This window comes from Oculina patagonica, chromosome 1 (assembly GCF_052425735.1).
Source record: "Oculina patagonica isolate OP01 chromosome 1, crgOcupat, whole genome shotgun sequence".
In the NCBI taxonomy this organism is placed as follows: domain Eukaryota; kingdom Metazoa; phylum Cnidaria; class Anthozoa; order Scleractinia; family Oculinidae; genus Oculina; species Oculina patagonica.
The window spans coordinates 30,448,244-30,470,626 of NC_135758.1; the positions used below are offsets into that span (position 1 = coordinate 30,448,244).

Here is a 22,383-nt window from a genome sequence, read left to right on the forward strand (position 1 = left end):
GTAATGGCATATCCTCGTGTTTTAATTGAGATAGCTATTGATAATGAAACTGTTCATAACTGCAACATCGCGAATAAGGAACTTCCTATTACGTAGTACATTCAGTATGAAGGGTTCAACAACTGGTTCAAATAGAACCTTGTCGCAGTGACCCATCAGAGAAAAGCAACTCACCATTCGCTACTTCTTTTTAAAGCACGGACTGATTGATAATTATAAAAAGTGTATCTCCCGAGTCACATAACTCCAATTCAAGAAGGAAATGGAAATATGGAGTCAATAACTGAGTGAAATGGTGAAATGTTGCCAAAAAAGAGACATTCTCACCACGACTCATTTCTTGAAGAACAGAGCGCATCATTTAAATATCAACATGTTCTTAAGGAAAGAACTTCTTCAAAATTTCTATTGCCATGAGGGGGGGGGGGGGGGGTCCAAAGGATTGCGATATTTTTTACAAACCTATTATTCAGTCTGCAAGCGTTCACATGTTGCTGATGATATGTGTGAACGCCGGGAAAAATAAATCAACATTTCCTTTTTGTGTGTAATGTAACAAGAATATCGCTACTAAACTGTATTTTGACGCTAAGTCCGTCAGACAGACACTTGCACAGGTTTTTGAATTAAGAAAACAGTTAGAAATGAGAGAGTTTGTGAGATGGTTAAAATGTGGTGAAGAAATGTTCGTTTTCACCATCATGAAAACAAAAATGAACTGAGTAGCTATTAACGTGTTTCTGAGCAAAACATGTAATGGCATATCCTCGTGTTTTAATTGAGATAGCTATTGATAATGACACTGTTCATAATTGCAACATCGCGAATAAGGAACTTCCTATTACTCGATATTACGTACCACATTCAGTATGAAGGGTTCAATAAGTGGTTCAAATAGAACCTTGTCGCTGAGAGTGTCCCATCAGAGAAAAGCAACTCACCATCGCTACTTCGTTTAATAACACAGGCATTGACAATTACAAAAAAATTATCTCCCGAGTCACATAACTCCAATTCAAAAAGGAAATGGAAATATGGAGTCAATAACTGAGTGAAATGGTGAAATGTTGCCAAAAAAGAGACATTCTCACCACGACCCATTTCTTGGAAAACAAAACGCATAAAGTAATGGTTCAAGTAGCAATGTCATATATGCTAATTAGTTTTAATTTTTCTCTACACCATTATCTTAAACTTTTAAATTTAAAATTCTGAAAATTTACTGAAATCATAAGCTCATAATAAGCTACAAATACGGGAAAATGAACAAATACGAGAGAAAACTCTATTTAACACTGTTTAATTAAATGATGGCGGCGCTTTGCGCTTTGGAAAGACAATTTTGGTCTTCGTAGACATGCTTTTCGTCTACAATTTTTTAACTCCTCCGCGTAAAATAACTTTAACCTTTTTGGAATCAATCAGTCAATCCAGCAACAGTGTAGCAGAGTAGTGTTCACTGTTGAGAGACCAAAAAATATAAATATAAATCATTTCGAATATACGTTACAACAATTTGCATGGACACTGACCTTAACTGGAAGGTTTTTCAGTTACTGGGCAAATAGAATGTTACAAAACGTTCGCAAATTACAACAAAACAAATGGACGCTAACAAGTATCGAGCGCTTTAAACTCATGATGGTTGGAAATAAGCCGCTCTAGACATTTGATACCATGGTGGAGAGGAACAAAATCATCATATAAAATAACCATGTAGATATTCTGGAAATGCCAAATCAATTTCAGCATAAAATCGAATTACAACGCGGAAATGGTAAGTTTAACAACTAAAACACATCAACATCGAAATATATTTATCAATCATCCAGTATTCTATAATGGTGAAAACATATACTTTTTACTGCATAAGTTATCTTTGATAACCATGGTATTGTACCCTCCTTTTCTGTTGTTTTATAAGTGGCCGCTGTGCCGCCGCTTTGTTAGTGGACTCACTTTTGGACAGCGGTTTGGTTTGTGCATGGAAATTGCGTCGTATACGCTTCACAGACATTTTCCAGGTTGTCCGGCCAACCCAACTGTATCATCGACAGTATAACTTTTCTAGTCGCAGCTTGGTTGACTAACGCTCAAAGAAAACGTGGGCGAGTACAACATTGTTTCAGTAGACACTCTAAAGGATTGCAATCCAAAAGCTACAATTTTATGTAGTGGCTGGTGGCTGGCAACCGTTTCCAGCACTTCCCACCGCTTATGTGTCGATGGGTGAGTACTGCCACTTTTTCAGAACTGTGCTACAATAATGGCAACGGACAAATCCTATTTAATTATTGGTGAACAAGTTGCAGTCATAAAACTGGGTTATTTTCCAGCACTTGAAGTTAATTATCTACTTCCAGCTTTTAATATCAGTGTGCTCAATTTCGTTCCCAGAGCCCAGCGCACTGCAATCTCGTTGTAAAAATGCACCGCGAGATTGCAGTGCGCTTCTGACGGCATTTGACTCATAGTCGTCACCGTCAGCGGCTTAAACCAAGAGGGTCTCCATCTGGGCGTAGGAGCTAAAGCTTTCGTGGTTAAAGCCCTAGTCGATAGTACTCAGGACGATAAGATCAAGGGCCGCATAGTACACCCTTCTAAAGTGATCTTTGGCAGTTTGGGGATGGGGTGGTGCACCAGCACCAACCTCCAGGCCGGCCGGAGCGCGTCGCTTTCTTTAGCCTGCAGAACAGGCGGTATAATTTTCGGGTCCGGCGTGCAAAGCACGAAGGAAAAATAACAATACAGCAGAACAGGCGGTTTATTTTTCGCTTCGCGCTCGCCATCGCGCTTCAAGCGACCTGCGAAATAAATCGCCTGTTCTGCAGGCTACGCTTTCTTTGAAACGTTGGTTCACCAACCAAGTCTTTACTCTTGCGGGCAACATTAGAAAAGTTGAAGCTCCGATCAGTGCGCATTTTTTTGAGCGCTTCTTTTATAAGATTTGCCATCGTTGTCCACTGACAGAAACCATCGTTGTCCCCTGAAGAGTCTTTGATAGATTATCGGTGTGAGAATAAAGCCGCTCTCCAAGATGCAAACCAAAGAAAAAGTCGAATCGTTCCGTTTAGGCCGTGCATCCAATTATCCTTGCACGCACATCTGGCTGCGATCAGGCTGTAATCGTCCGGACAAGCAAAAGTCGAATCGTTCCGTTTGGGCCGTGCATCCAATTATACTTGCACGCACATCTGGCTGCGATCGGGCTGTAGCCAACCGGACAAGCAAAAATCCCACTCTCCCACAAGAACTACAAAAGTCACAAGAATTCATCGAAAACAACTGGCTTTAACGGTCCACCTTGTGGGGAAAGTCCAATTATTCCACGTGAACTAGAGTCCTCGTCAGTTCCGTCTCCTTTGACTTCGTGAAGCGCATATGCAAGAGTAGACACATTTTTTTACTTTCAAGTGGCAAAATTCATACATTATCCATTTCATCTGGAGCCCTAAAAAATCAACCCAAATAGAAAAAGTGGTAGGGCCATAGCTCTACCAGCCCCTCCCCCGTCGCAGTCCCTGCGCATCCCGCCAAACCTGGTTTGAACCTTCAGAAATGACTACTTTATTCCAGGAGCATGGGCTCCTGCTTATACTCATCAATCGCAAAAATATGCAATAACAGTGCAATTTTAGAAGTTGAGAACTAACACCAGCTAAAAATTCCCACCTTTCGAAAATCTCGCATACACAGATTCTGGAAACAAAATGTCAAAAAGAGGTATCCACGTCATGTACGTCGCCCCGAAATATTGCTCTAGGAAGATTTTGTTGCCTAGTGATGTTAAATGTTTTTTATTAGTGATGCATTTGTTCATTCATCTTTTGATTTATTTTTGTTTTACTTTATGTTGCGTAGTTATGCGCTTGTTAATCGATTTTTCTTTGGTTAGCATTTTGGAAATAACTCTTACACAGCATTATAAGCCGGAGAGGTGTATAGAGCAGTTTTCAATTGAGTGTCGTAAAACCAAAACCAAAGTAATCACTCTAGCCAATCACACAGAGCACAGACAATCCAGTAAACCAATCAAAACTCGATGCAAATACCGTATTTACTCGAATAAGCGCCGCGGCGCTTATTAAATTTTTCGCGCCTCAAGTGCGGCGCTTATTCGAGGGCGGCGCTTATTTGAGGGCAGCGCTTATTTTAAATTTGGACGCCACAAAGAATCTTATCTCTTACAGTAATTGAAAATAGCGTCTTTTGATTGTCAGTATTTGTCGTTTGCTGAATAAAGAAAAGGCGCTAGCTGCTCTGGCAAAGTTCGCGGAATTCACAACATTTACAGAACTAGGTATTGTAGAATGTTGGATAGAAAAACTAATGGGTGAGCGTAAAACAATCATTTTGAACTATTTTTGACGGAAAGAAATGTCCAAGTTTGCTTAATAGTTCTTATTTAGTTTAACGGAATTCCTCGAATAAGCGCCGCATCGAGAACTGCGGCGCTTATTCGGGGGCGGCGCTTATTAACTTTTTTGTTCCATATGCGGCGCTTATTCGAGGGCGGCGCTTATTCAAGTAAATACAGTACATGTAGCCGGCACGAAGCGCAGGAAAACGGGCGCGAGCGCGTCATGATTGGTTTTGGTTTTACTTCTGATTGGCGGAGAAAGTGGCGCGATGGTTTTAAACCAATCTCAAAACGTAGTAATGAAAAACCAATGCAAAAACGCGAATTACTTTTGACACTCAAGTGAAAACCGCTCTATTGTCTAGGTTTCAGTCACTTAAGCCACAGCCTTATGACTGAGCCTAGCTTACAAGAATCATAGGTGGATAAGAAAAGATTTCTTGTTTAATTTATTTTCACCATTTCTTTTACATTATTATTCAGCAAATCATCCATCATTCATACATAACTGATATCCTGCAATATTTTAAAATTTTAGGTCTCAGAAATGGCATTTCCTTGATTTTGAACACAAATTTCTAAAATTCTCAGTGCCAAACAAGGCCAGCATTCCTCAATATAGCATGTCATGGCTTTTGAAATTTTTCTTTTTCTTGAACAACAAAGATCTCATCTGGCGAACAAGGCGGGGGGGGGGGGGGGGCAGATCTGGTCAATTTTTTTTGGTTTGAAATAGCTTTGGTCATAGTCCAAAAGGGGACTTTGGAACACGCCACTGGCTATGCCCCACCATGTAATCAAAAAAAGAAAAACTTCATCTGTTAGCTGAGTCAAGAAAACAAGCATTCATTTCCAAAAATAGGATAAGACTTGTGGCCAAAACAATTCAAGAGATGGGGAACCACTGGCTTAGCAGCTTCTGCTGGTATGCAAAACTTGTTCAGGACTTCACTATACTTGGTGACAATGCAGTGGAATGAAAACATGGATATGACATGAAACTCAAAATTTTCCTTTATTTGTTAAATAGATCTCAAACTAAGATTACTTCTTCAATCACTCATTAAGTGATTTTAAATATTTTTGCGTGTTAAAATTGAACATATAAAGGACTTAAAACTGGTAATTAAAAATATTCACTTAAAACACAACACATAAAACAAACACATAAAACAATTTTCTAAGACATCCAAATGCTGGGAATGATTGTATTGACATCACTAACATTTACATCATTTTTTGCTGATTTGCTACATCTCATGTCATCTCACCATTACATTTGCATTCCATCAACTGATAAAGATGAAAGATTTTTGAACAAAACATCTTTTTGAAGGTTAATTTTACAACAATCAATAACATAATAACATTTCTTTTGGTCGAATTTGATCCACAAAAATTTTAAAAACTTATATACTTGGTTCCTAATCCAATTTATTGTATTCTGAGGCTTTATTTGCTGCCTACTTACTCGAGAAAATTGCAGCACTTCTCCTTCTATCAATTCACACCAATCTTTGCATTGTAATTTCTGGTAGGAGTTTCAGCTCAGTTTTCCCCCTTTTCTAATAATTTGATTTAGATGCTACCCTTCTGGTCCAAAGACTATTTTTACAGCCCCTTAATCAGTCTTTTTTGCATGCTACAAGGACAAAAAAGAAACCCCTTTTGAGTAGAGCCTCCCCTTATTGGCCGTTCCGAAGTTGCACAGGGAACTGGTGCAAGTTTCAAATTTTAAGTAATCGATAATCTGACGCTATCACATGAAAGATCATGGTGAGATTGGTATTGAAAATTTGATGCTTTCAGGATAAACAGAAACGAAGTGGTATGGAACTTGAAACATGGTTCAAAATCCATACATGTGAGCCAGCGTCCCCGAAAAATATATTAACTCTTAAATTTTTTAACCTGTTTTGTGACAGCTGTAAAATCTTGCCAAAGACCCATTATTTGAAAGAAACTAAGATGAAAATCACAGTGTTTGCCCATTTTAAAGAATATCTCAAAAATCATAAAAAAATTAAGAGTTTATATGGTTTTGGGGGGGACGCTGTCTCAAAATAAGAGACGTTTGTATGGATTTTTAACCATGTTTCAAGGCCCATAACTTCCTCTCTGTTCAACCTAAAAGCATCAAACGCGGTGAAATAACCAATCTCATCGGCTTCTTTACTGTGGTGGTGTCAGATTATCGATTGCTCAAAATTAAAAACTCGCCCCAGTTCCCTGCACAACCTCGGAATGGCCAATAGCGCACTACATGGAGTACCCCATGGGATGCAGTGAACCTACACAGTTAATGTAAATAAGCCTGCTGTTACTTTCAGGATCATTCTTTTACTTTGAATAATAGCTCTGCACATGTACATTGGGGAACGTCGTCTGTCATATTGGGGTTGAAGTCGAATTTCACTCCTGAAACCTGAACTACATTGGTAGCCCCGTTTGCAATACAGTAGCCAGGGCCAGTTACTGATATACTAACAAAGTAAAGAAAGTCTTTTTCTAAAGCAATAGGTTGATCAAATACAACATCAAAGCCATAATAATATCCATAGCTACAATGTCTCCTTTTAGATGTAAAAATCCCAGCCTTGGATGCAAGAACTAATTCATCATCATCGTCATGATCATGGTCAACATCATCACCTTCATTATCGATGAAAAATGCTACTCGCAAATTAACTGTAAATTCACCACCATCATTACCTAGAAGAGATACACCATGTAACATCACGCCCTTGTCAACTGTCAGTGGAAGCCAGTTTTCATCGTTAGGACCATACTCATAATAGCTATCAGGAAGAAAACTCTTGAATCTACAACACCGTGAAAGGGGACCCCACCTATGAACATCCAGAAATCCAACAGGTGCAGTCTCACTGGAACTAAAACAATTCATAATGCTTCTTGTTTCTTCTTCTGTTAATATCTTGCTTTGAAGAACAAAATCTATGAAATCTCTCTGCTTCATGATCGGAAAACGAATATTTTTGACTATCTGTTCTCCAAGAAGTTGTCTTTTAACAGAGCCGTCTGCTTTCAGCTGTTGCCTCTTGCATTCTTCTTTTGCCCAGCAATCTACAGCCTTGAACAACTCCACTTCTCTGATGCTCAGGGTATCTCTTTCCACTAACTGGTTTAGAAAAGATCTCTCCATGCTCGGAAAGTCATTTGATTTCAAGGCCTCCTCCGTCTCTTTGTCAATCAAATCCCAGCAATGACACAAAAGATCTTTATTTTCATACCATTGGGCGTGTTTTAAGACACAAAACACGTTTGATAAATCTAGATTCTTCCCTATATACCCAGCACATTCATCGGTCAGGCTACGAATCATGTATTTCTCGGCCAGATACAACACTTGCATCACGTTATTACCGTTCAAGCAAACTTCATCGGTGTAGATGTAACGCAACAACTCCAACATACCTTCGTATTCACAGTCAGGGAGATCAATATGTTCTTTGGTTTCAGCCATTTCACCGCAAAACATAGCAAAAAACACAGGACTGCAAATCGACAGCAATAACTTGTGCGCTGGAATTACAATCTTGCGTTTCTTGCTGTCGCTTTCTCCATTTTCGCTGTTTCGGGACGCTTGAACGACAAATTTGACGTCACTTAGGATCTCGTTGTTGAACATAGACTTACATCTTTCTTTATGATCCATCGGCCAGTTCTTTGCTAGAGCTTTAAGTGTAGACATGGTAACTTTCCTATGAACTGAGACTACTTTTGACTGGAAAATAAATGCTGCACGCTTCGCGGAATACTGTAACCCCTTAGCGGGCTCACTTTTGGACAGCGGGCTGCTTTGTTCAGGAATATTGCGTTAATTAACAATTATCCTGCGAAATCGCGCGGAATATCACCTGGTACTTAGCCGACGAGGCCGTAGGCCGAGTTGGCTAAAATCAGACGATATTCCGCAAGATTGAGCAGGATAATTGTTTTATTATTCAACAATTTGTCAACGAAACACATTTTGCAGATAGAAAAAGTTTAATTTTGCAGTGCGTTACAAGACTTTGGACGAATTTTCGGAACCTACGTATATCGCAGGATATTTGTTATGTACGGATGACAGATAACGTTAAAATTTTTACCATATATGGGCAGCGCGCGCATTTGTTGAATAATAAAGTATACGCTTCATCAGACACTCTCGAGTTTTAAGCCAATCAGATTGCGGCAAAAAAACAAACAAACAACAACACAGTTTAAAAAAAATGTTCAGAAAAACTGAACATTTTAAGGCTCTTACTAAATGTGACCATCCATCAGCTATTGCTGATCACATTAAAACCACAGGCCACAACATCAAATGGCCAATGGGATCATTTCAAAATCCTTGCATCTGGGTGGCAAGACTGACCTCCACTGTAAAATTAAAGGAGACATTATTTATCCAAGAACTTCAACCCTCATTAAATGCAAATGTAGGCAGTGAGAGGTTGCTGCTTTTTTAACTGAAGTGTCACTACATTTATTCAGTTACTGCTGAAGATCAATCGTCTCAGTCGACTCTCAGTCTTGGTTCCAGACCACTTTCATTACAATATATAAATTGTTGCCAAAAAGTTTTAACGGTCATACTTTTGAAAATGTATGTAGCTTAGCATACGAAACGTCAAGTTTAGTAAAATGCGATTTTTTATCATCATGTTTATCACCGCTGTTTGAATTATATTTTTAATCAAAACAGTTTAATGTCCGTCTTTACTATCTTATCAGTTTGACCGGAAGTAATGGCCACGTGTTCACTAATTTTCAGCACGCTTTGTCAATCACTGATCTACATGAGCTGAGCTTGGCTAACTAGGCTAAGGCTTGTGAAGACAGAAAATTAAACATTTTTATGACTGAGATGAGAGGCCACAGGCTTCTAAAACGTTCGAGAAAAGAACAAATTCAACTGTCCATGAAGAGTTATTCTTGAGGGTCTCAATGAGGTTTACCGTTAGCCATAAAACGGCCAAAAATTTAGCCGTTAGGCGTAAAAATTGGAAAAATTTAACTGTTAGCCGTAAAATATGGTAACCGTAAAAAATCGCTTAGTAATTTTAAATAATACAGACTTGATCACTTCATCGTCTCAAAATGGCCTTGAGACCTAAAATATATTTTTCAATAATGGAAGTTAATTTTTAAATTTTCAAAACAATGGAAATTAATTTTTAACTTCTCTTAACCGTAATGGAAATAAATTAACCGTTAGCCGTAAAAGAACCAAAAATTTTACCGTTAACCGTAAAAGCCACCACCCCATTGAGACCCTCATTCTTGGGCTCTTTGCTAAGGGACAGGTTCTTCGTGTCTTTCTGTGCTTTTTCGTTTCCCTTTTATTTTTGTTACCTGATTCTTCTTGATCTTTTCAATTCAATTGCGTAAGTCGTAGGACATCCATTTATGTGATTAGGGATATTCACTGCATTATTTCTGAAGATTATCAAGAGAGAAAAAAAGAAGCTAGGACATTTCTAAGGTAATTAGCTTATTATTCCACTATTGCAACATTTTACCATATAAGGTCAAAAGAACGCACAAAATATACCACAGTGTAGAACAGGGCAAAAGCGCGGACGGACAAACTTACAGAATACGGACCGAAACTTTATAGTGGAAGAAATAGTGGAATGATATAAAATCCCTTATTATTCCCCTACTGCGCCATTTTACCATATTAGGGCAAAAGAACGCACAAAATAAGCCACGTTATTACACTGTAGAACAGGACAAAAATACGGACGGACAAACTTACGGAATACAGACCCAAACTTAGTGGAAGAAATAGTGGAATAATAAATCCCTTATTCGATGGTTAAACAGATAATACGAGCGGACATTTTGCGCATTGCTCGTACTTTTCCTCGCCCCACGGGGCTCGGAAAAATACTACGCAACTCGCAAAATATCTGCGCGTATTTTATGTTAAACCATCGAATAAGGTGTATTAATAATATATTCACTGTATCTGAAAAAAAAAAGAAAAACGTTTTGTACTTCAATATTAAATTCTTGTCGATTAAGCTCAAGTACACCTCTGCCTGCGGGCGGCGGGGACTAGCCATCTATTACTGAGATTTTGGTTAATTGCTGCATGCGATATAAAACTATTTTTTCCTTTGTATATAAATCTTTTATCTTTTAAAATTATCAAACTTGTTAAAAGCTTTTTAAGCTCAACAGACCTCGTTATCCAACTTGTTAATTAAATTTCATTCAAGCCATTTCAAAAGGCAGCTAGTAATATCCACTTTGTTTTGTATTTCGACAAGAGAAATTTCGATAATGAATTCTTTTCGCTTGTCCATCAAGACGTGCAACCAATTAGCGGCCAAATTCTGTCGATAAACAGATTATTTTGCATGGAAAGACCAGTCTACGTTTACTTATGCTCCGGAGAATCAACATCGATTTCCAGTTAAGTTGTTATTCCTTGACGGTACCGTGTACATTGTATGAGCTATATCTACACTTGGCAAAATGGGTAAGAAATATTTGAGTTTAATGTTCAGTCCGATACGCTATTCAAAAATTTATTTTGCTTCTTGCTTCCCGGATTTGCTTACAGGCCACCTGACAACAAATATATTTAAGAAAGAAGTTACGTTAACTACTAGAATTCCGGTGTATTAAAGGATTAGCAAAACTTAGTACACCCGGTTTTAAGAAGTGTTTGAAAAAAAAAACTTTGTGCTGGCTATACTGACCTGAATTCAATACTTCTCGCTGTTTGCAAAGTAATATTAATTAATTATGCCGATCCTCAAGCACGCTGAGCGATCAATTTCGCGGATGGTTTATTTTAAAGCAAACATCGACCGCTTCTGTACGAGGAACTGAGTACACTCGAGGACTTGTTGTCGAGGTCAAAGAGAAAAGAACTGGAACTCGACTGTTATTCTTATCCATCCTTCCACTTTACAGGGGCAGTGAAAGCGAGATCTTGTTTTCGGGCTCTTTGCTTAGAGACATGTTGGTGACTTCTTGTGTTTTCGTATTCGTTTTCCTTTTACTTTTTTGCCTGATTCTTCTCGCGCATTTTCATTTGAATCGGTCACGTGTCGGAAAGAATCCCACGAATCTTTGGCCTCACAGGAAAGCGAAGAAAATCGAAAAGTTATCAGTACCCCTTGTGCTTTTATCAGAATCTCCAATCACATTTATTATCAGCTAACTGGGCCCATCAGCCATTTTCCTACACGATCAATGGTCAGAGCCCGGCCCGCACCATCCTCTTCCCCAGGGCCACGCGTATTTTTTTAAATGACATGACGTAGTGGCCCTGGTAACGGTAAAAAATATGATTTTTTTGATTGGCTGATAAAAACTGCATGCGTAATTAGGTAAAAAAATGAAACGCTTCTACGCAATTTTCGTTATACTTCCGGTCAGTTTGAAAATGTTTCCGGAAAAAGACCGAATAACAGTCTGGGAGTTTGTTGGGAGTTTATTGGAATAACATATTCACGAAGCAGACCTTTGTTTATGAACAAATGAAAAGTACATCTTTTGTAAGGTGTAACTCGGTTGCACTTTTTATTGCATTAAAAATATTGCAAACATTTGCACTATCAACGTTAACTTAGCTTATACAAGATATACACACTAAATGGAGTTCATGAATACATGAAGACTTTGAAATTCAATGTGATATTTCTTACCGCCGCTCAATAGAATGATACCTCATCGCTCAGCCGCTTTTTTAGCTCTGAATTTTCTACAATACCTCCGCATGGCCATAAATAAATTTCACAGTATCATCAACCGTCGGAATGTTTATATCAGCTGATGATTTCCTCGACTCCGTGTTTAAACACTATGACTCCAATTCCTCTGGATTCTAACTTTTCTATCTGCCGTCTTCCTGTTCCATTCCTTGTTTCTTGATGTCCTCCGACAATTGTAGCAAGGATTGCTGTACAGCTCTTTCGAACGCCAAACTCAAATGTCGTATCTTCTTTCAAATTCGCTTTCTTCTCGTCTAAGTCAGCCCCAGCCTTCCCCTTTCTTTTACTGAGCAGGCGCAGACGAACATTTATGCAGTGGGCATGCGCTACCGGATGTCGTGGATTTTACGTCATCCGGTAGTCAGTGTTACCAGAGCCCTTCGTTTCGCCGACCACGTGACCAAAAGAAACGGAAGGCTCTGGGAACGAGAATGGGCCCGCACGATTCTGACCAACGGAAACTAATGAAAAGAGGCAAACCGCGCATGCTTCTTAGGAGCGCTTATCAAGCTCGCAATCTATTTGCAAAAAATTATATCTGATTAACTTTTTCGTGCTTTGACCAACCCGGCATAACCTGCTCCATGCGTTCGGTTTTTGGAGAGGAGCACAAAGAACGGGGAGTGAATAAGAACAATAATAAAAAAATAATGATAATAATAATAATAATAATAATAATAATAATAAACTAATAATAATAATACTTTTATTTTCGATATAATAATAAAAATAATAATAATAATAACAATAATAATAATAATTCTCTTTTTAGCCAGATACACCTGAGATTCAAGTTTGTATGGAAAGTACTCAATAAAGATTAATAATAATAATAATAATAATAATAATAATAATAATAATAATAATAATAATAATAATAATAATAATACTCCCCTCTGTTTTTACTCACCGTTCCTCGCTCCCAACTAACCGAACGCCTGGAACAACAGGCTAAACCGGGTCCTAAATAAGCACATAACCATAACAAGCCCGTGACAATGTTTATGTTATATTCCTAGGAATAAATTTTCGCTACTTCAATCAAATTAATGGGTCTGGTCAATACAAGTCTTGAGTGAGGGGTTATACCCATGAGCTTACTCCGGCAGCTGTTACACTCAGTACCAGGCTGTTTAGGTTATTGCCACCCAACAGAGAAAAACATAATGAATTCTATTTGTAATAATTTGTTTTTTTCGTTGCCACAGAACAGCAATTATGTTTTCCATTTTTTTAATCATTACCACAGTAATGGATATAATGTTGACGTAAGAGACAGGTGGGTTTAATTATTTCGTTTTATGATGGAGCGCTTTATAAGACATGCACTGCAAATGGTGTTTGTTGTCGTTCTGCGGCCATGTAGAAACTGAAATTCTTTCTTTCTTTATGTTACTTATACTTAGGACTTCACACACGAACAGATTTCGGCTTTTATAGTTATCAATATTAAGTAACCATTTATGTCACAAGAAAAAAACTTGAAGAAGTAAGACAAACACCTGTCAAATAAACAAAAACGATGAAAACTGTTTGCGTTCGCGCGTCAACTCAGGAGCGACGAAAAAGAAACTAAAACAAACAGGAAGCAGTATTCTGTGTTAATATCACGACTCGACTGGTGATATTCAAGTCAAGAAAGAATCGTGTATGAAAGGGCTTTTAAGCTTAAGCGATCTATGCATTTATTTTGAACGTCATTTGATCTGGAGAAGATATCATGAATACTAAACGCTTTTAGTATACTAAGTTATTATTTTCAACTTTTCTATTAGTTAATCGATACGTCAAAATATAGGCCTCACTTTGTCTTTGCCGCAAATTTACAGAGGCAATTGGACCTACCAAAGGTTACGAAAGAAAGATATAGATTACTTCATTTCTGCACAGGCAATATCACAAATGTCTCATACATCAGCAGGTTTCATAACTTTTTCATAAGCGGGATGTGGTCGACGTTCTTATTAACCAATCATATGCGCAATAATTCATGTTATTAGCTCAATTGGCGCAATTTTGAAACATTAGCAGTCAAAATGACAGCTTGAAAGCCTTTTTGACACGTTTTAAACGTCAATACTGCAACTGTTTGTCTTTTTTGTCAGTGCACATTGACCACCGATCGACGAAAACCCGGCAAAAAAATACAAGGTATGTACGATCATAACGATTTACGCAATGTGTTAAAAGAACGTTTATTGTTCCAGAGATATAATTTTTTAACGGCGAAACGTTTTTAGAGTTAAGCGATGCATGGCTTAATGAATACAGCCTTAGTATTTTAAAATAAATAAATACATTTTGAAGTCGAGGACGTTTAAGGAACCACTAGCCAAGCCGTGAACACTACTACAACATTACACTGATGTGTGACTCGCCTTTTGTGTAATAACTACAATACTCTTGGTAATATAACATTTCTTGCAAATGTCTTAAATTATCACTGATGTATGAATAACACAAATTGAAACGAAAGCGTTAAATACCACGTTCAGTTGTTTTTTTTTGTTTTGGGCCAAAGTAATTCGTAATTATTTTTTAGCAATAGTTTTCTCCGAAATCCTGCTAATTTGCTCCCGGGATATGTGGCTCGTCGTTTTTTCATACTCCCATTTTGGTACCAGTTTAACTGATATTCGGTTTCTTTGGGTGAGAACATACAATGGCTTGCAGAATAAACAAGTTTCTTTGCATTTTTAAAAGCCGGATTATAGCATCCGCATATGTAAAATCCTGATAATTTTTCTGTGTGACGAATGTATTCATCATTTTCACCAACCTTAATGTTGCCTTTATAATGTAGCAGGTGCATACACAAGTTTCTGAATTAAGTGAAAAACACTAAAGAACAGTATAAGCCAAGATTGTGTGTAAAAATCACTTGATTGTACCTAAAAATCCTTCACTTGTGTACACTAATGTTTTGTTCATAGTGTAGCCAATCGAAGTTATGGTAGTGTATCCATCAGGGGTTCCGTTTAAGCTGTTTCCCGCCTATATATAAGTCGAATTAAATGGTCTGAAAAACTGTACATGCAAGGAACAGACCGCAGGTGATCAGTGTGAGAGTTGCCCACATGATGTTGCAGTGAGCGAACTTGTTTTCAAAAGGAGAGAAGGTGATTCAATGCAATAGTTCTCACTGTTTTTGGTTGTGGTCATTATCCGGGGTAGAAGAGGTCTTGAAGGTAATTCTACGTTACTTAAAACTGGAGGCTTGCAATGACACAAACGTAAAACGTTTTAAGAAGCCGACAAGCCTTGCCGCAACAATAGTGTCGCGTTCAGTTAGTGCAGTCTCACACAAAAAAATGATTAATTAGAGAACTGAAAACAGGACCATTATAAATCTTTTATCAATAACCCAAATGAACGAAGTGTTAATCAGTACTGAAGTGACAAACAATAATAGTGCGAAACACAAGTCTAAACTGATCACAAAATACCGCTACCTTTCAGGTTACACGCCAGAAGTTTTCGTCTGCACAGCACCATAACGTTGTTGTTTGCATGCTAATTGATATTTGGATCGATATTCTATTTTCTGCCTTTGTCTGAGCTGGGAATCTGAAGGTTCACCGCTGTTTTGAAAAAAAGTTGCTACAAAAGCAGTTGCATGGGCCCAACAGTTAATCTGACGATACTGCGCCTATTCTAAAACGTCTATAGTGTCCTATGGATGATAGACTTTTGAAAGGAAAGGAAAGTTTAAATGCTTTTGTCAACAACTTAGAACAGGTGTTTCTGTGTTATGACGTTTCGAAAAACTTATTCAAAGGTTTCAAATTAATACTTATTTACTTTGCCATAGCCAGCCAGCAAAGAGAAGATTTCCGGTCAGGGGCGAGCGTTATAACAGGTTATAATGATCAAAAACGGTTTATCGATATAGCGGTGAGACACAAAGTCGTCTCGTGAATTTCCATAATGATTGCTATAATGCCATGGTCCAAAAAAGCAGGAGTCATCGAGGACTCGATAACGCTAACAGCATCCCTGCGGTCGATTGTGTAAATAACAGACGTTATCGCCGTTGGAAGACCCTCCGTTTTTCCTTTTCTGCTAAAGTTTTCCATGAATTCTCTTCGGCCGTTTTGCTTCCCAAGATTCCGAGAGTCTGAAACTGGCAGTTGTTTATGCTAATTACGCTGCGCTTACGGTCTTACACATACAGGTAAAACACTAGTTTACATGAGAGTGAATTGGAGCTGTCAGGTTCACCGAAATAAAAACTTCCGGCTATATTTACTGACCTATTCAAGTGAACAGTATTTAAATCAGCTTCTCAAAGACAGCCCCACAGAGAGATCCCCTCACGCCAGAAACCGCGAGAAATTAAAATGGCCAAATGGTCGGCGCCAGTTGTCAGTTCTTTGAAGGCTTTACCTCTTTGTTAGTGCTGTGGCACAAGTAGGGTCTAGGTCATATTCTGTGCAAACCAATCTACCAGAAGGGTTATTTTGTATTTATTCAATTCACTGTGAAATGGATATCATGTATTCCAATTTTGAAAGCTCATGCAGGAACCTTTGTTTTGAAAACGTTTGCATTTTAAATTTGAAATTATAATTGTCCACAAGGGCGGGGGGTTTCCTTATTGATTCTTCAAGGTGTTTCGACATTTCATAATTAAACGGTTTCTAGCGAATTCGTATTTAAAACAGGGGCTTTTGTGTGAACTTATTTATTTTATCATTCGCTGGCAGGCAGAAAGCTTTTATTCAGAGGATAGTGTCAACACGGAGCAAGTTGTATAGAAACTCTCAAAGCGACGAAGCTGGCTTGGCTGCTGTGAGTAAAAAAGCAAAGAAATTACTGACCTTGACTCGGAATGCAAAAGGGTAAATGATGTAAGATGTTTTCTTTTAATCAGCTTTTGAGTTACCCAGGTATAAATTAATGGAAAGAGAAAACTATTTTATAGGTACGAGGGCCGAGAAAATTTGTCTTCTGATTATAAGGTGTCCAAAGGCTCAACTACTTTTACAGGAACGAGGACCGAGAAAATTTGTCTTCTGATTATAAGGTGCCCAAAGGCTCAAGTTTCCTTTTTCTACGTCAAGGTACATTCCATATGCTAGAGATTTGGTTGTAGCAGTGAATGTTATGTAGACAGGACAGTACACTCTTGATATAGAAGAAAATAGCAACGACAACACTGAAACAGCCACCCCACAAACGTCGGCATCACAAGCATCACAAACCAGGCTCTGTTGGCAACGGCTCCACGGTGTTCTCCCATACTTAAGCCGCAACGTGCACATTTTTGAGAGACAGTGAGTTAGCCCATAATCAGTCTGAACGAGAAATCCAGGTGGATCAAAGGTGGCGCTGTAAAACGTCGAGGTACATACTCGGCAATCAAGATCAGTTGAGCCTTTGTGACACCTTGCAATCAGCGGACAAAATTGAATGTAGCTTATAACAATAGCAGTTTTTAGTAGTTTTTCTAATTGACTAAGAACGTATGTAAAGGTTTTCTTTGACTATTTCCCCAACTAGTTTATTAAGATGCGAAAAAGCGGATTGGATCAGTCGCGAAAGCTACCTTATCTTACCTTATAAAGCATAACAATTAAAAATGCCTGAAATTGAGGATCAACCAAAAATTAACGGTTTTAGAGTAAAATCAGCAGCTGATCCCAAATGATGGCAAAGTGAATTTGCATTGTATGGAGCTGCGCTTTCTTCATTAAGTGCCAGAAAAAATAAATTTTCCTATATATTTTTTTTTATTTCGGCGTTATTGTGTAAACTGAAATTTAATCGGCCACAAGACGTTTTCATTATTTATTGCAGCGACTTAAATATTTATTCCGAATCAAATATTTGACTAAGAAACTTTTGTTGGGTATTAGTTTAGCTTGCTTTTAATTTTTGCCTTATTTTGACACAAATCGACCTAGTGACAGGCCTTTAAAATTGACCCTTGCAAAACTACATGTGTTAAGAAAAAAAGCTAAAACAACAAAATCATCACAGCCGTTATTTAGCAAGGACAACGCATACCAAATATCATATTGTGAAACCTTACCAGATTTTTGAACAAAATCTCTAGATAGTTTGATTTATGCATGCTGTCCATCCATGATATTAATTCGATTTTCATCTATAACATGTCCCAAAATATGGAAATATTCAGGTGAAATATTAGACTATAACTTCCCCCGTCCATTTTGTACTTAGAAGTTCGCCTTCCATACGTGGTAAAACGTGAACGCGCTGATAAAAAAAATGGTTGAAAATAGAACTTATATACCAACCCCATTATCAAAAGTAATTTTCTTTGTTCTTTAAGGAATTATATTCCTCCACTGAAGTTGTGCACGTATTTTTTTGACGGGTTGTAGTCGGTATCCGTCTCTATAGCCCACGTCATTTTTCTGTTTATTTTAAGAAAATGCTTCCTTTTCAATCGTGTTGATTTGTATTTGTTTAAAAAGCCAAAATACTTAAAATCCATTTACTTTTTGCCATATAGGCACGTCCTCCTTGCCACTGTGTTTACTTATAGACAATCGATCTCCTGTCATAAGATAAAATCGTGCTGTATGGTGTTTTACCATTATTTATGAGCTTGAGTTCTATCCGACTTATTGTGCTAAAAGTAGACCTAACTAGGAGACGAGTTTATAACCAAGACATAAGGAATTCCCAGCGATCCTCAATGAGCAGGAAACACTGTAAGAAACTGAGTTTCTACCACAGAGGACAATTATCTGATTTCTTTGTACTATCTCTCTTCCGCCACAGCGCAGCAAAGTGACAATACCATTAATTATCAAGACTGAAAGACGATGTCTTCGTGTCTAAAGTTTACCATCCTCGCCGTTTTCTTGTTGTGTCATGGAAGTCATCGTGCCAACTGTTTACTACCACCAACGACTGCTTATAAAGATGGTGATATCGTGTTAGGAGGCTTGTTTGATCTTCATCAGAGCGCAGGCAATAACGCCGGTTGCGGTGACATACTCGCTACCAACCTGGGCTACACAGAGGCAATGATATTTGCCATTGAGAGCATCAACCAAAACAAAACGCTTTTACCAAATGTGACACTCGGGTTTGATATCCGGGATTACTGCCTACGTCCTGCTTTAGCAGTGGAGACTGCTTACGAACTGGTTGTGAAAAGCGATCATCGTTTTTCACTCCAAAACTGCACAAACTCGACAGAATTCAACGGGTCCGGGTCTGGCGGACTTAAAGAAATAACAGGGGTTGTTGGGCCAATGGATTCTTCCAGTGCCATAATGGTATCAAGCTTGTTCGAGATCGCTCACATCCCCTCTATCAGCCCGTTGGCAACAAGCGTGGAATTGAGTGCCACTCTATACAGTCACTTCTATCGAACAGTTGCGCCGGACAACTGGCGCGCCAGTCTTTTAGCTGACATAGCTGAGTTCTTCAACTGGACATATGTCGGTGCAATAGCTCTCGACGACTCGTTTGGACGTTACGGAATCTGGGGAATAGAAAAGGAGGCCAACAAAAGAGACCACCTTTGCATTGCCTTCAAAAGGTTCGTTCCTCGTGTTGATCATTTCGACCAAATTCGACAAATTGTTCTCGACCTTAGGAGTAATGAGAAAGTTACAGCTGTCTTCGTATGGCTTTACGGAGGGTATGCAAGGGATTTCATGGAAGAGGTCGTCAAACAAAATGTTATAGGAAGAACATGGATTTTTACTGATGGAACAACCCCATCAGATCCATTCTTCGCAGATGCCCGTTTTGCAAACACTTTGAATGGATCTTTTGGGATTTTGCCCAAGGCGCAATCCAGTGAGCCATTCCAAAAGTACCTGGCCGATCTAGCAAAAAGAACTTTTACGGGCAGCACCAGTGCGTGGTGGAAGGAGTATTTGGATTACTTGGCAATGAGGAAGAATACATCGCTGGATTTGTCACATCAGTTTTCATTCCCAACTAGTAATCCCTTGACAAGCAGTCCCTACATTTCGTACACTATTGATGCGGTGTACGCATTTGCCAATGCCTTGCACAACATGTACACATGTAAAGAACCACATGGTTTGCTCAAGGGCGGTAAATGTCCAACAGTTCAGCAATCGAAGATAAAAGGGGAAGAGCTGCACTTTTACTTGAGGAATGTGAGTTTCCAAGGATTGACAGGGACAATCGAATTTGACAAAAATGGTGATCCGTTGGAGGCGTGCTACGACGTTGTAAACTTTAAGAGTAGTGTTAATGGCTTTTCGGAAACGCTTGTTGGCTGGTGGGCCAGGAAAACCAGTCCTAGACTTCACCTAGATGTTCCAAATATAACTTGGAACAGTCAGAAAGGATTCAAAGGTGTCCCATTGTCAGTGTGCTCTCACGATTGCAAGCCAGGCGAGAGACGAGTAACAAAGTCTCCTTGCTGCTGGGAATGCGTTAGTTGCCCACTTGGCACAATTAGCTCCAGTGGTATTTATTCAAACTGTTCTGAATGTCCCGAGAGGCAAAAACCCAACAAGGAGAGGACAGAATGCATTGACCTTCCACAAAATAACTTGAGCTGGAATAATATTTCCGCGATTGTGGTGGCCTCCACGGCAGCTGTCGGTCTGGCTTTGACAATTCTTTGCTTTGTCGTTTTTATCAAGCATCGGAATACGCCGATAGTAAAGGCGTCAAACAAAGAGCTTAGCTTCCTCTTATTGACAGTGGTGGCTTTATTCTTCGTCTTGGCCTTTCTGTATCTGTTGACTCCAACGGACCTTTTGTGCCGCGCTATAAATATGTGGCGATACACCGTCAATACTTTATGTGTGTCCATACTACTACTGAAGTCAAAAAAAATAGTTAGGGCTTTCCAGTTTCAGGGTCCGTTACCCGACAGTCTCACTCCCAGGCCAAAGAAAAGAAGAAAGAGCTTCCTTTTCAAAGAACAAAGACTTCATTTACTCTTTTTGCTGTCTATACAAGTCATACTGATTGTGGCTTGGATTATTAGCGACCCGCCTTCTAAAGAAACGATCGTTCGTCCACTTCAGTACGTATTCGTCGTTTGCAAACCATTCAGATCCGCCACTGGCCAAGCCCTCTTAGCCATGACTATAACTACTGTCCTACTCCTTTCATTTGCTTGCGTCTATTACGCTTTTAGAGGCAGGAAAATTCCCGAGAATTTCAACGAGGCAAGATACATCGGTTTTTCCATGTACATTGTGCTGCTGTCCTCGGCTGCGTATTACCCCGTTGAGTTTGGCCTGGAGGGGTGGTACGTGGGCATCATTGGCGGCGTAACCACCCTTGTGAGTTCATTCGCTCTTCTTGGTTGCCTGTTCGGACCGAAGGTTTATGTGATTTTCTTCAGTCCTGAACAGAATACACGCGAAGCAGTAAGCACAGAGATTGCGAAGTATTCAATGTCCACCTCAGCTGCGATAGCACGCAAGACACCGCGAGTATCCCCTCAAGTTACTCCAGAGTCGTCACTCTGAAGTAGCCAAGTATAAGTGGCCATCTTGGTAAAAGCCTTCCATCCGTTTCGGTACAGTACGGCCGTTATACGAGTTATATTTACATTGAGTTTTCAGTTTCACTGGGACTGAAGCTCTTGTTCTCATACTTTTGATACAATCTACAGAAAGAGGGCTACAATCATTGACAAAAGTCGTTGGCCCACCCACCCCCATCCCCCGTTTCAGTGTTGGATAGCACAATGTGCCCAAGCTCCTCGTGCAGTGCGTTTCAGTTTTGTTAGTTTTTTGCATGCTACGCAACATTGCAAAGGGGGAGGTAAAGGTAAAGGTAAAGTCTGTCTCCGAGCCATGAGGCCCATACAGCCGGAGCTTATCCCGGTTTCCGTACCATTAAGCGACTAGGACTATTGCTACTTCCCCCTAGATGGGATGCTAGGCCATCGCAGGGTTACCCCCCAGCAGTAAATTCGCCGGTACCCATTTATACACCTGGGTGGAGAGAGGCACTGTGAGAGTAAAGTGTCTGCCCAAGAACACAACGCAGCGCCCCGGCCAGGCCTCGAACCCGGGCCGTTCGACTCGGAGTCGAGCGCGCTAACCATTAGGCCACCGCGCCTCCCACGGGGGAGAGGGGAAATTAATTGACTTTTTCGTGTTTTAAGTAAGGAAAACAACAACTGTGCCAAGGTTTTGTCAATGATTGTAGCTTTGACATTTCCATTTACTTGGAATAACATGCAATTCATTACTGTTGGGACTGTATCTTTTATTAATTTATATATGTCTCGAAGGAGAAAAGAAAAAACTGAATAAAGTGGAGTGAAGTGAAATAGCAGCTCTGTCTGATTAAAAG

General features: G+C 39.2%; 2 protein-coding genes across 5 annotated transcripts; one reads left to right on the plus strand and one right to left on the minus strand.

Moving 5' to 3' along the window:
• Nucleotides 1-5,231: 5,231 nt before the first annotated feature.
• On the minus strand, nucleotides 5,232-8,133 carry LOC144663464 (BTB/POZ domain-containing protein 6-like). Its single transcript, XM_078524427.1, has one exon. The coding sequence runs from the start codon at nucleotides 8,070-8,072 to the stop codon at nucleotides 6,693-6,695; it is 1,380 nt and encodes a 459-aa protein (XP_078380553.1). The 5' UTR covers nucleotides 8,073-8,133; the 3' UTR covers nucleotides 5,232-6,692.
• A 5,080-nt stretch (nucleotides 8,134-13,213) lies between these two features.
• On the plus strand, nucleotides 13,214-22,363 carry LOC144663559 (extracellular calcium-sensing receptor-like). Of its 4 annotated transcripts, none has more exons than XM_078524566.1 (2): nucleotides 13,214-14,250; nucleotides 18,853-22,363. In XM_078524566.1, the coding sequence occupies exon 2, from the start codon at nucleotides 18,897-18,899 to the stop codon at nucleotides 21,546-21,548; it is 2,652 nt and encodes an 883-aa protein (XP_078380692.1). In that variant the 5' UTR covers nucleotides 13,214-14,250; nucleotides 18,853-18,896; the 3' UTR covers nucleotides 21,549-22,363. The 4 variants fall into 4 exon arrangements, 3 of the variants coding, with proteins under 3 accessions (XP_078380692.1, XP_078380701.1, XP_078380680.1); XM_078524575.1 differs by having other exon boundaries at nucleotides 14,226-14,250; nucleotides 18,858-22,363; XM_078524554.1 differs by lacking the exon at nucleotides 13,214-14,250 and adding an exon at nucleotides 15,671-16,940.
• Nucleotides 22,364-22,383: the final 20 nt, after the last annotated feature.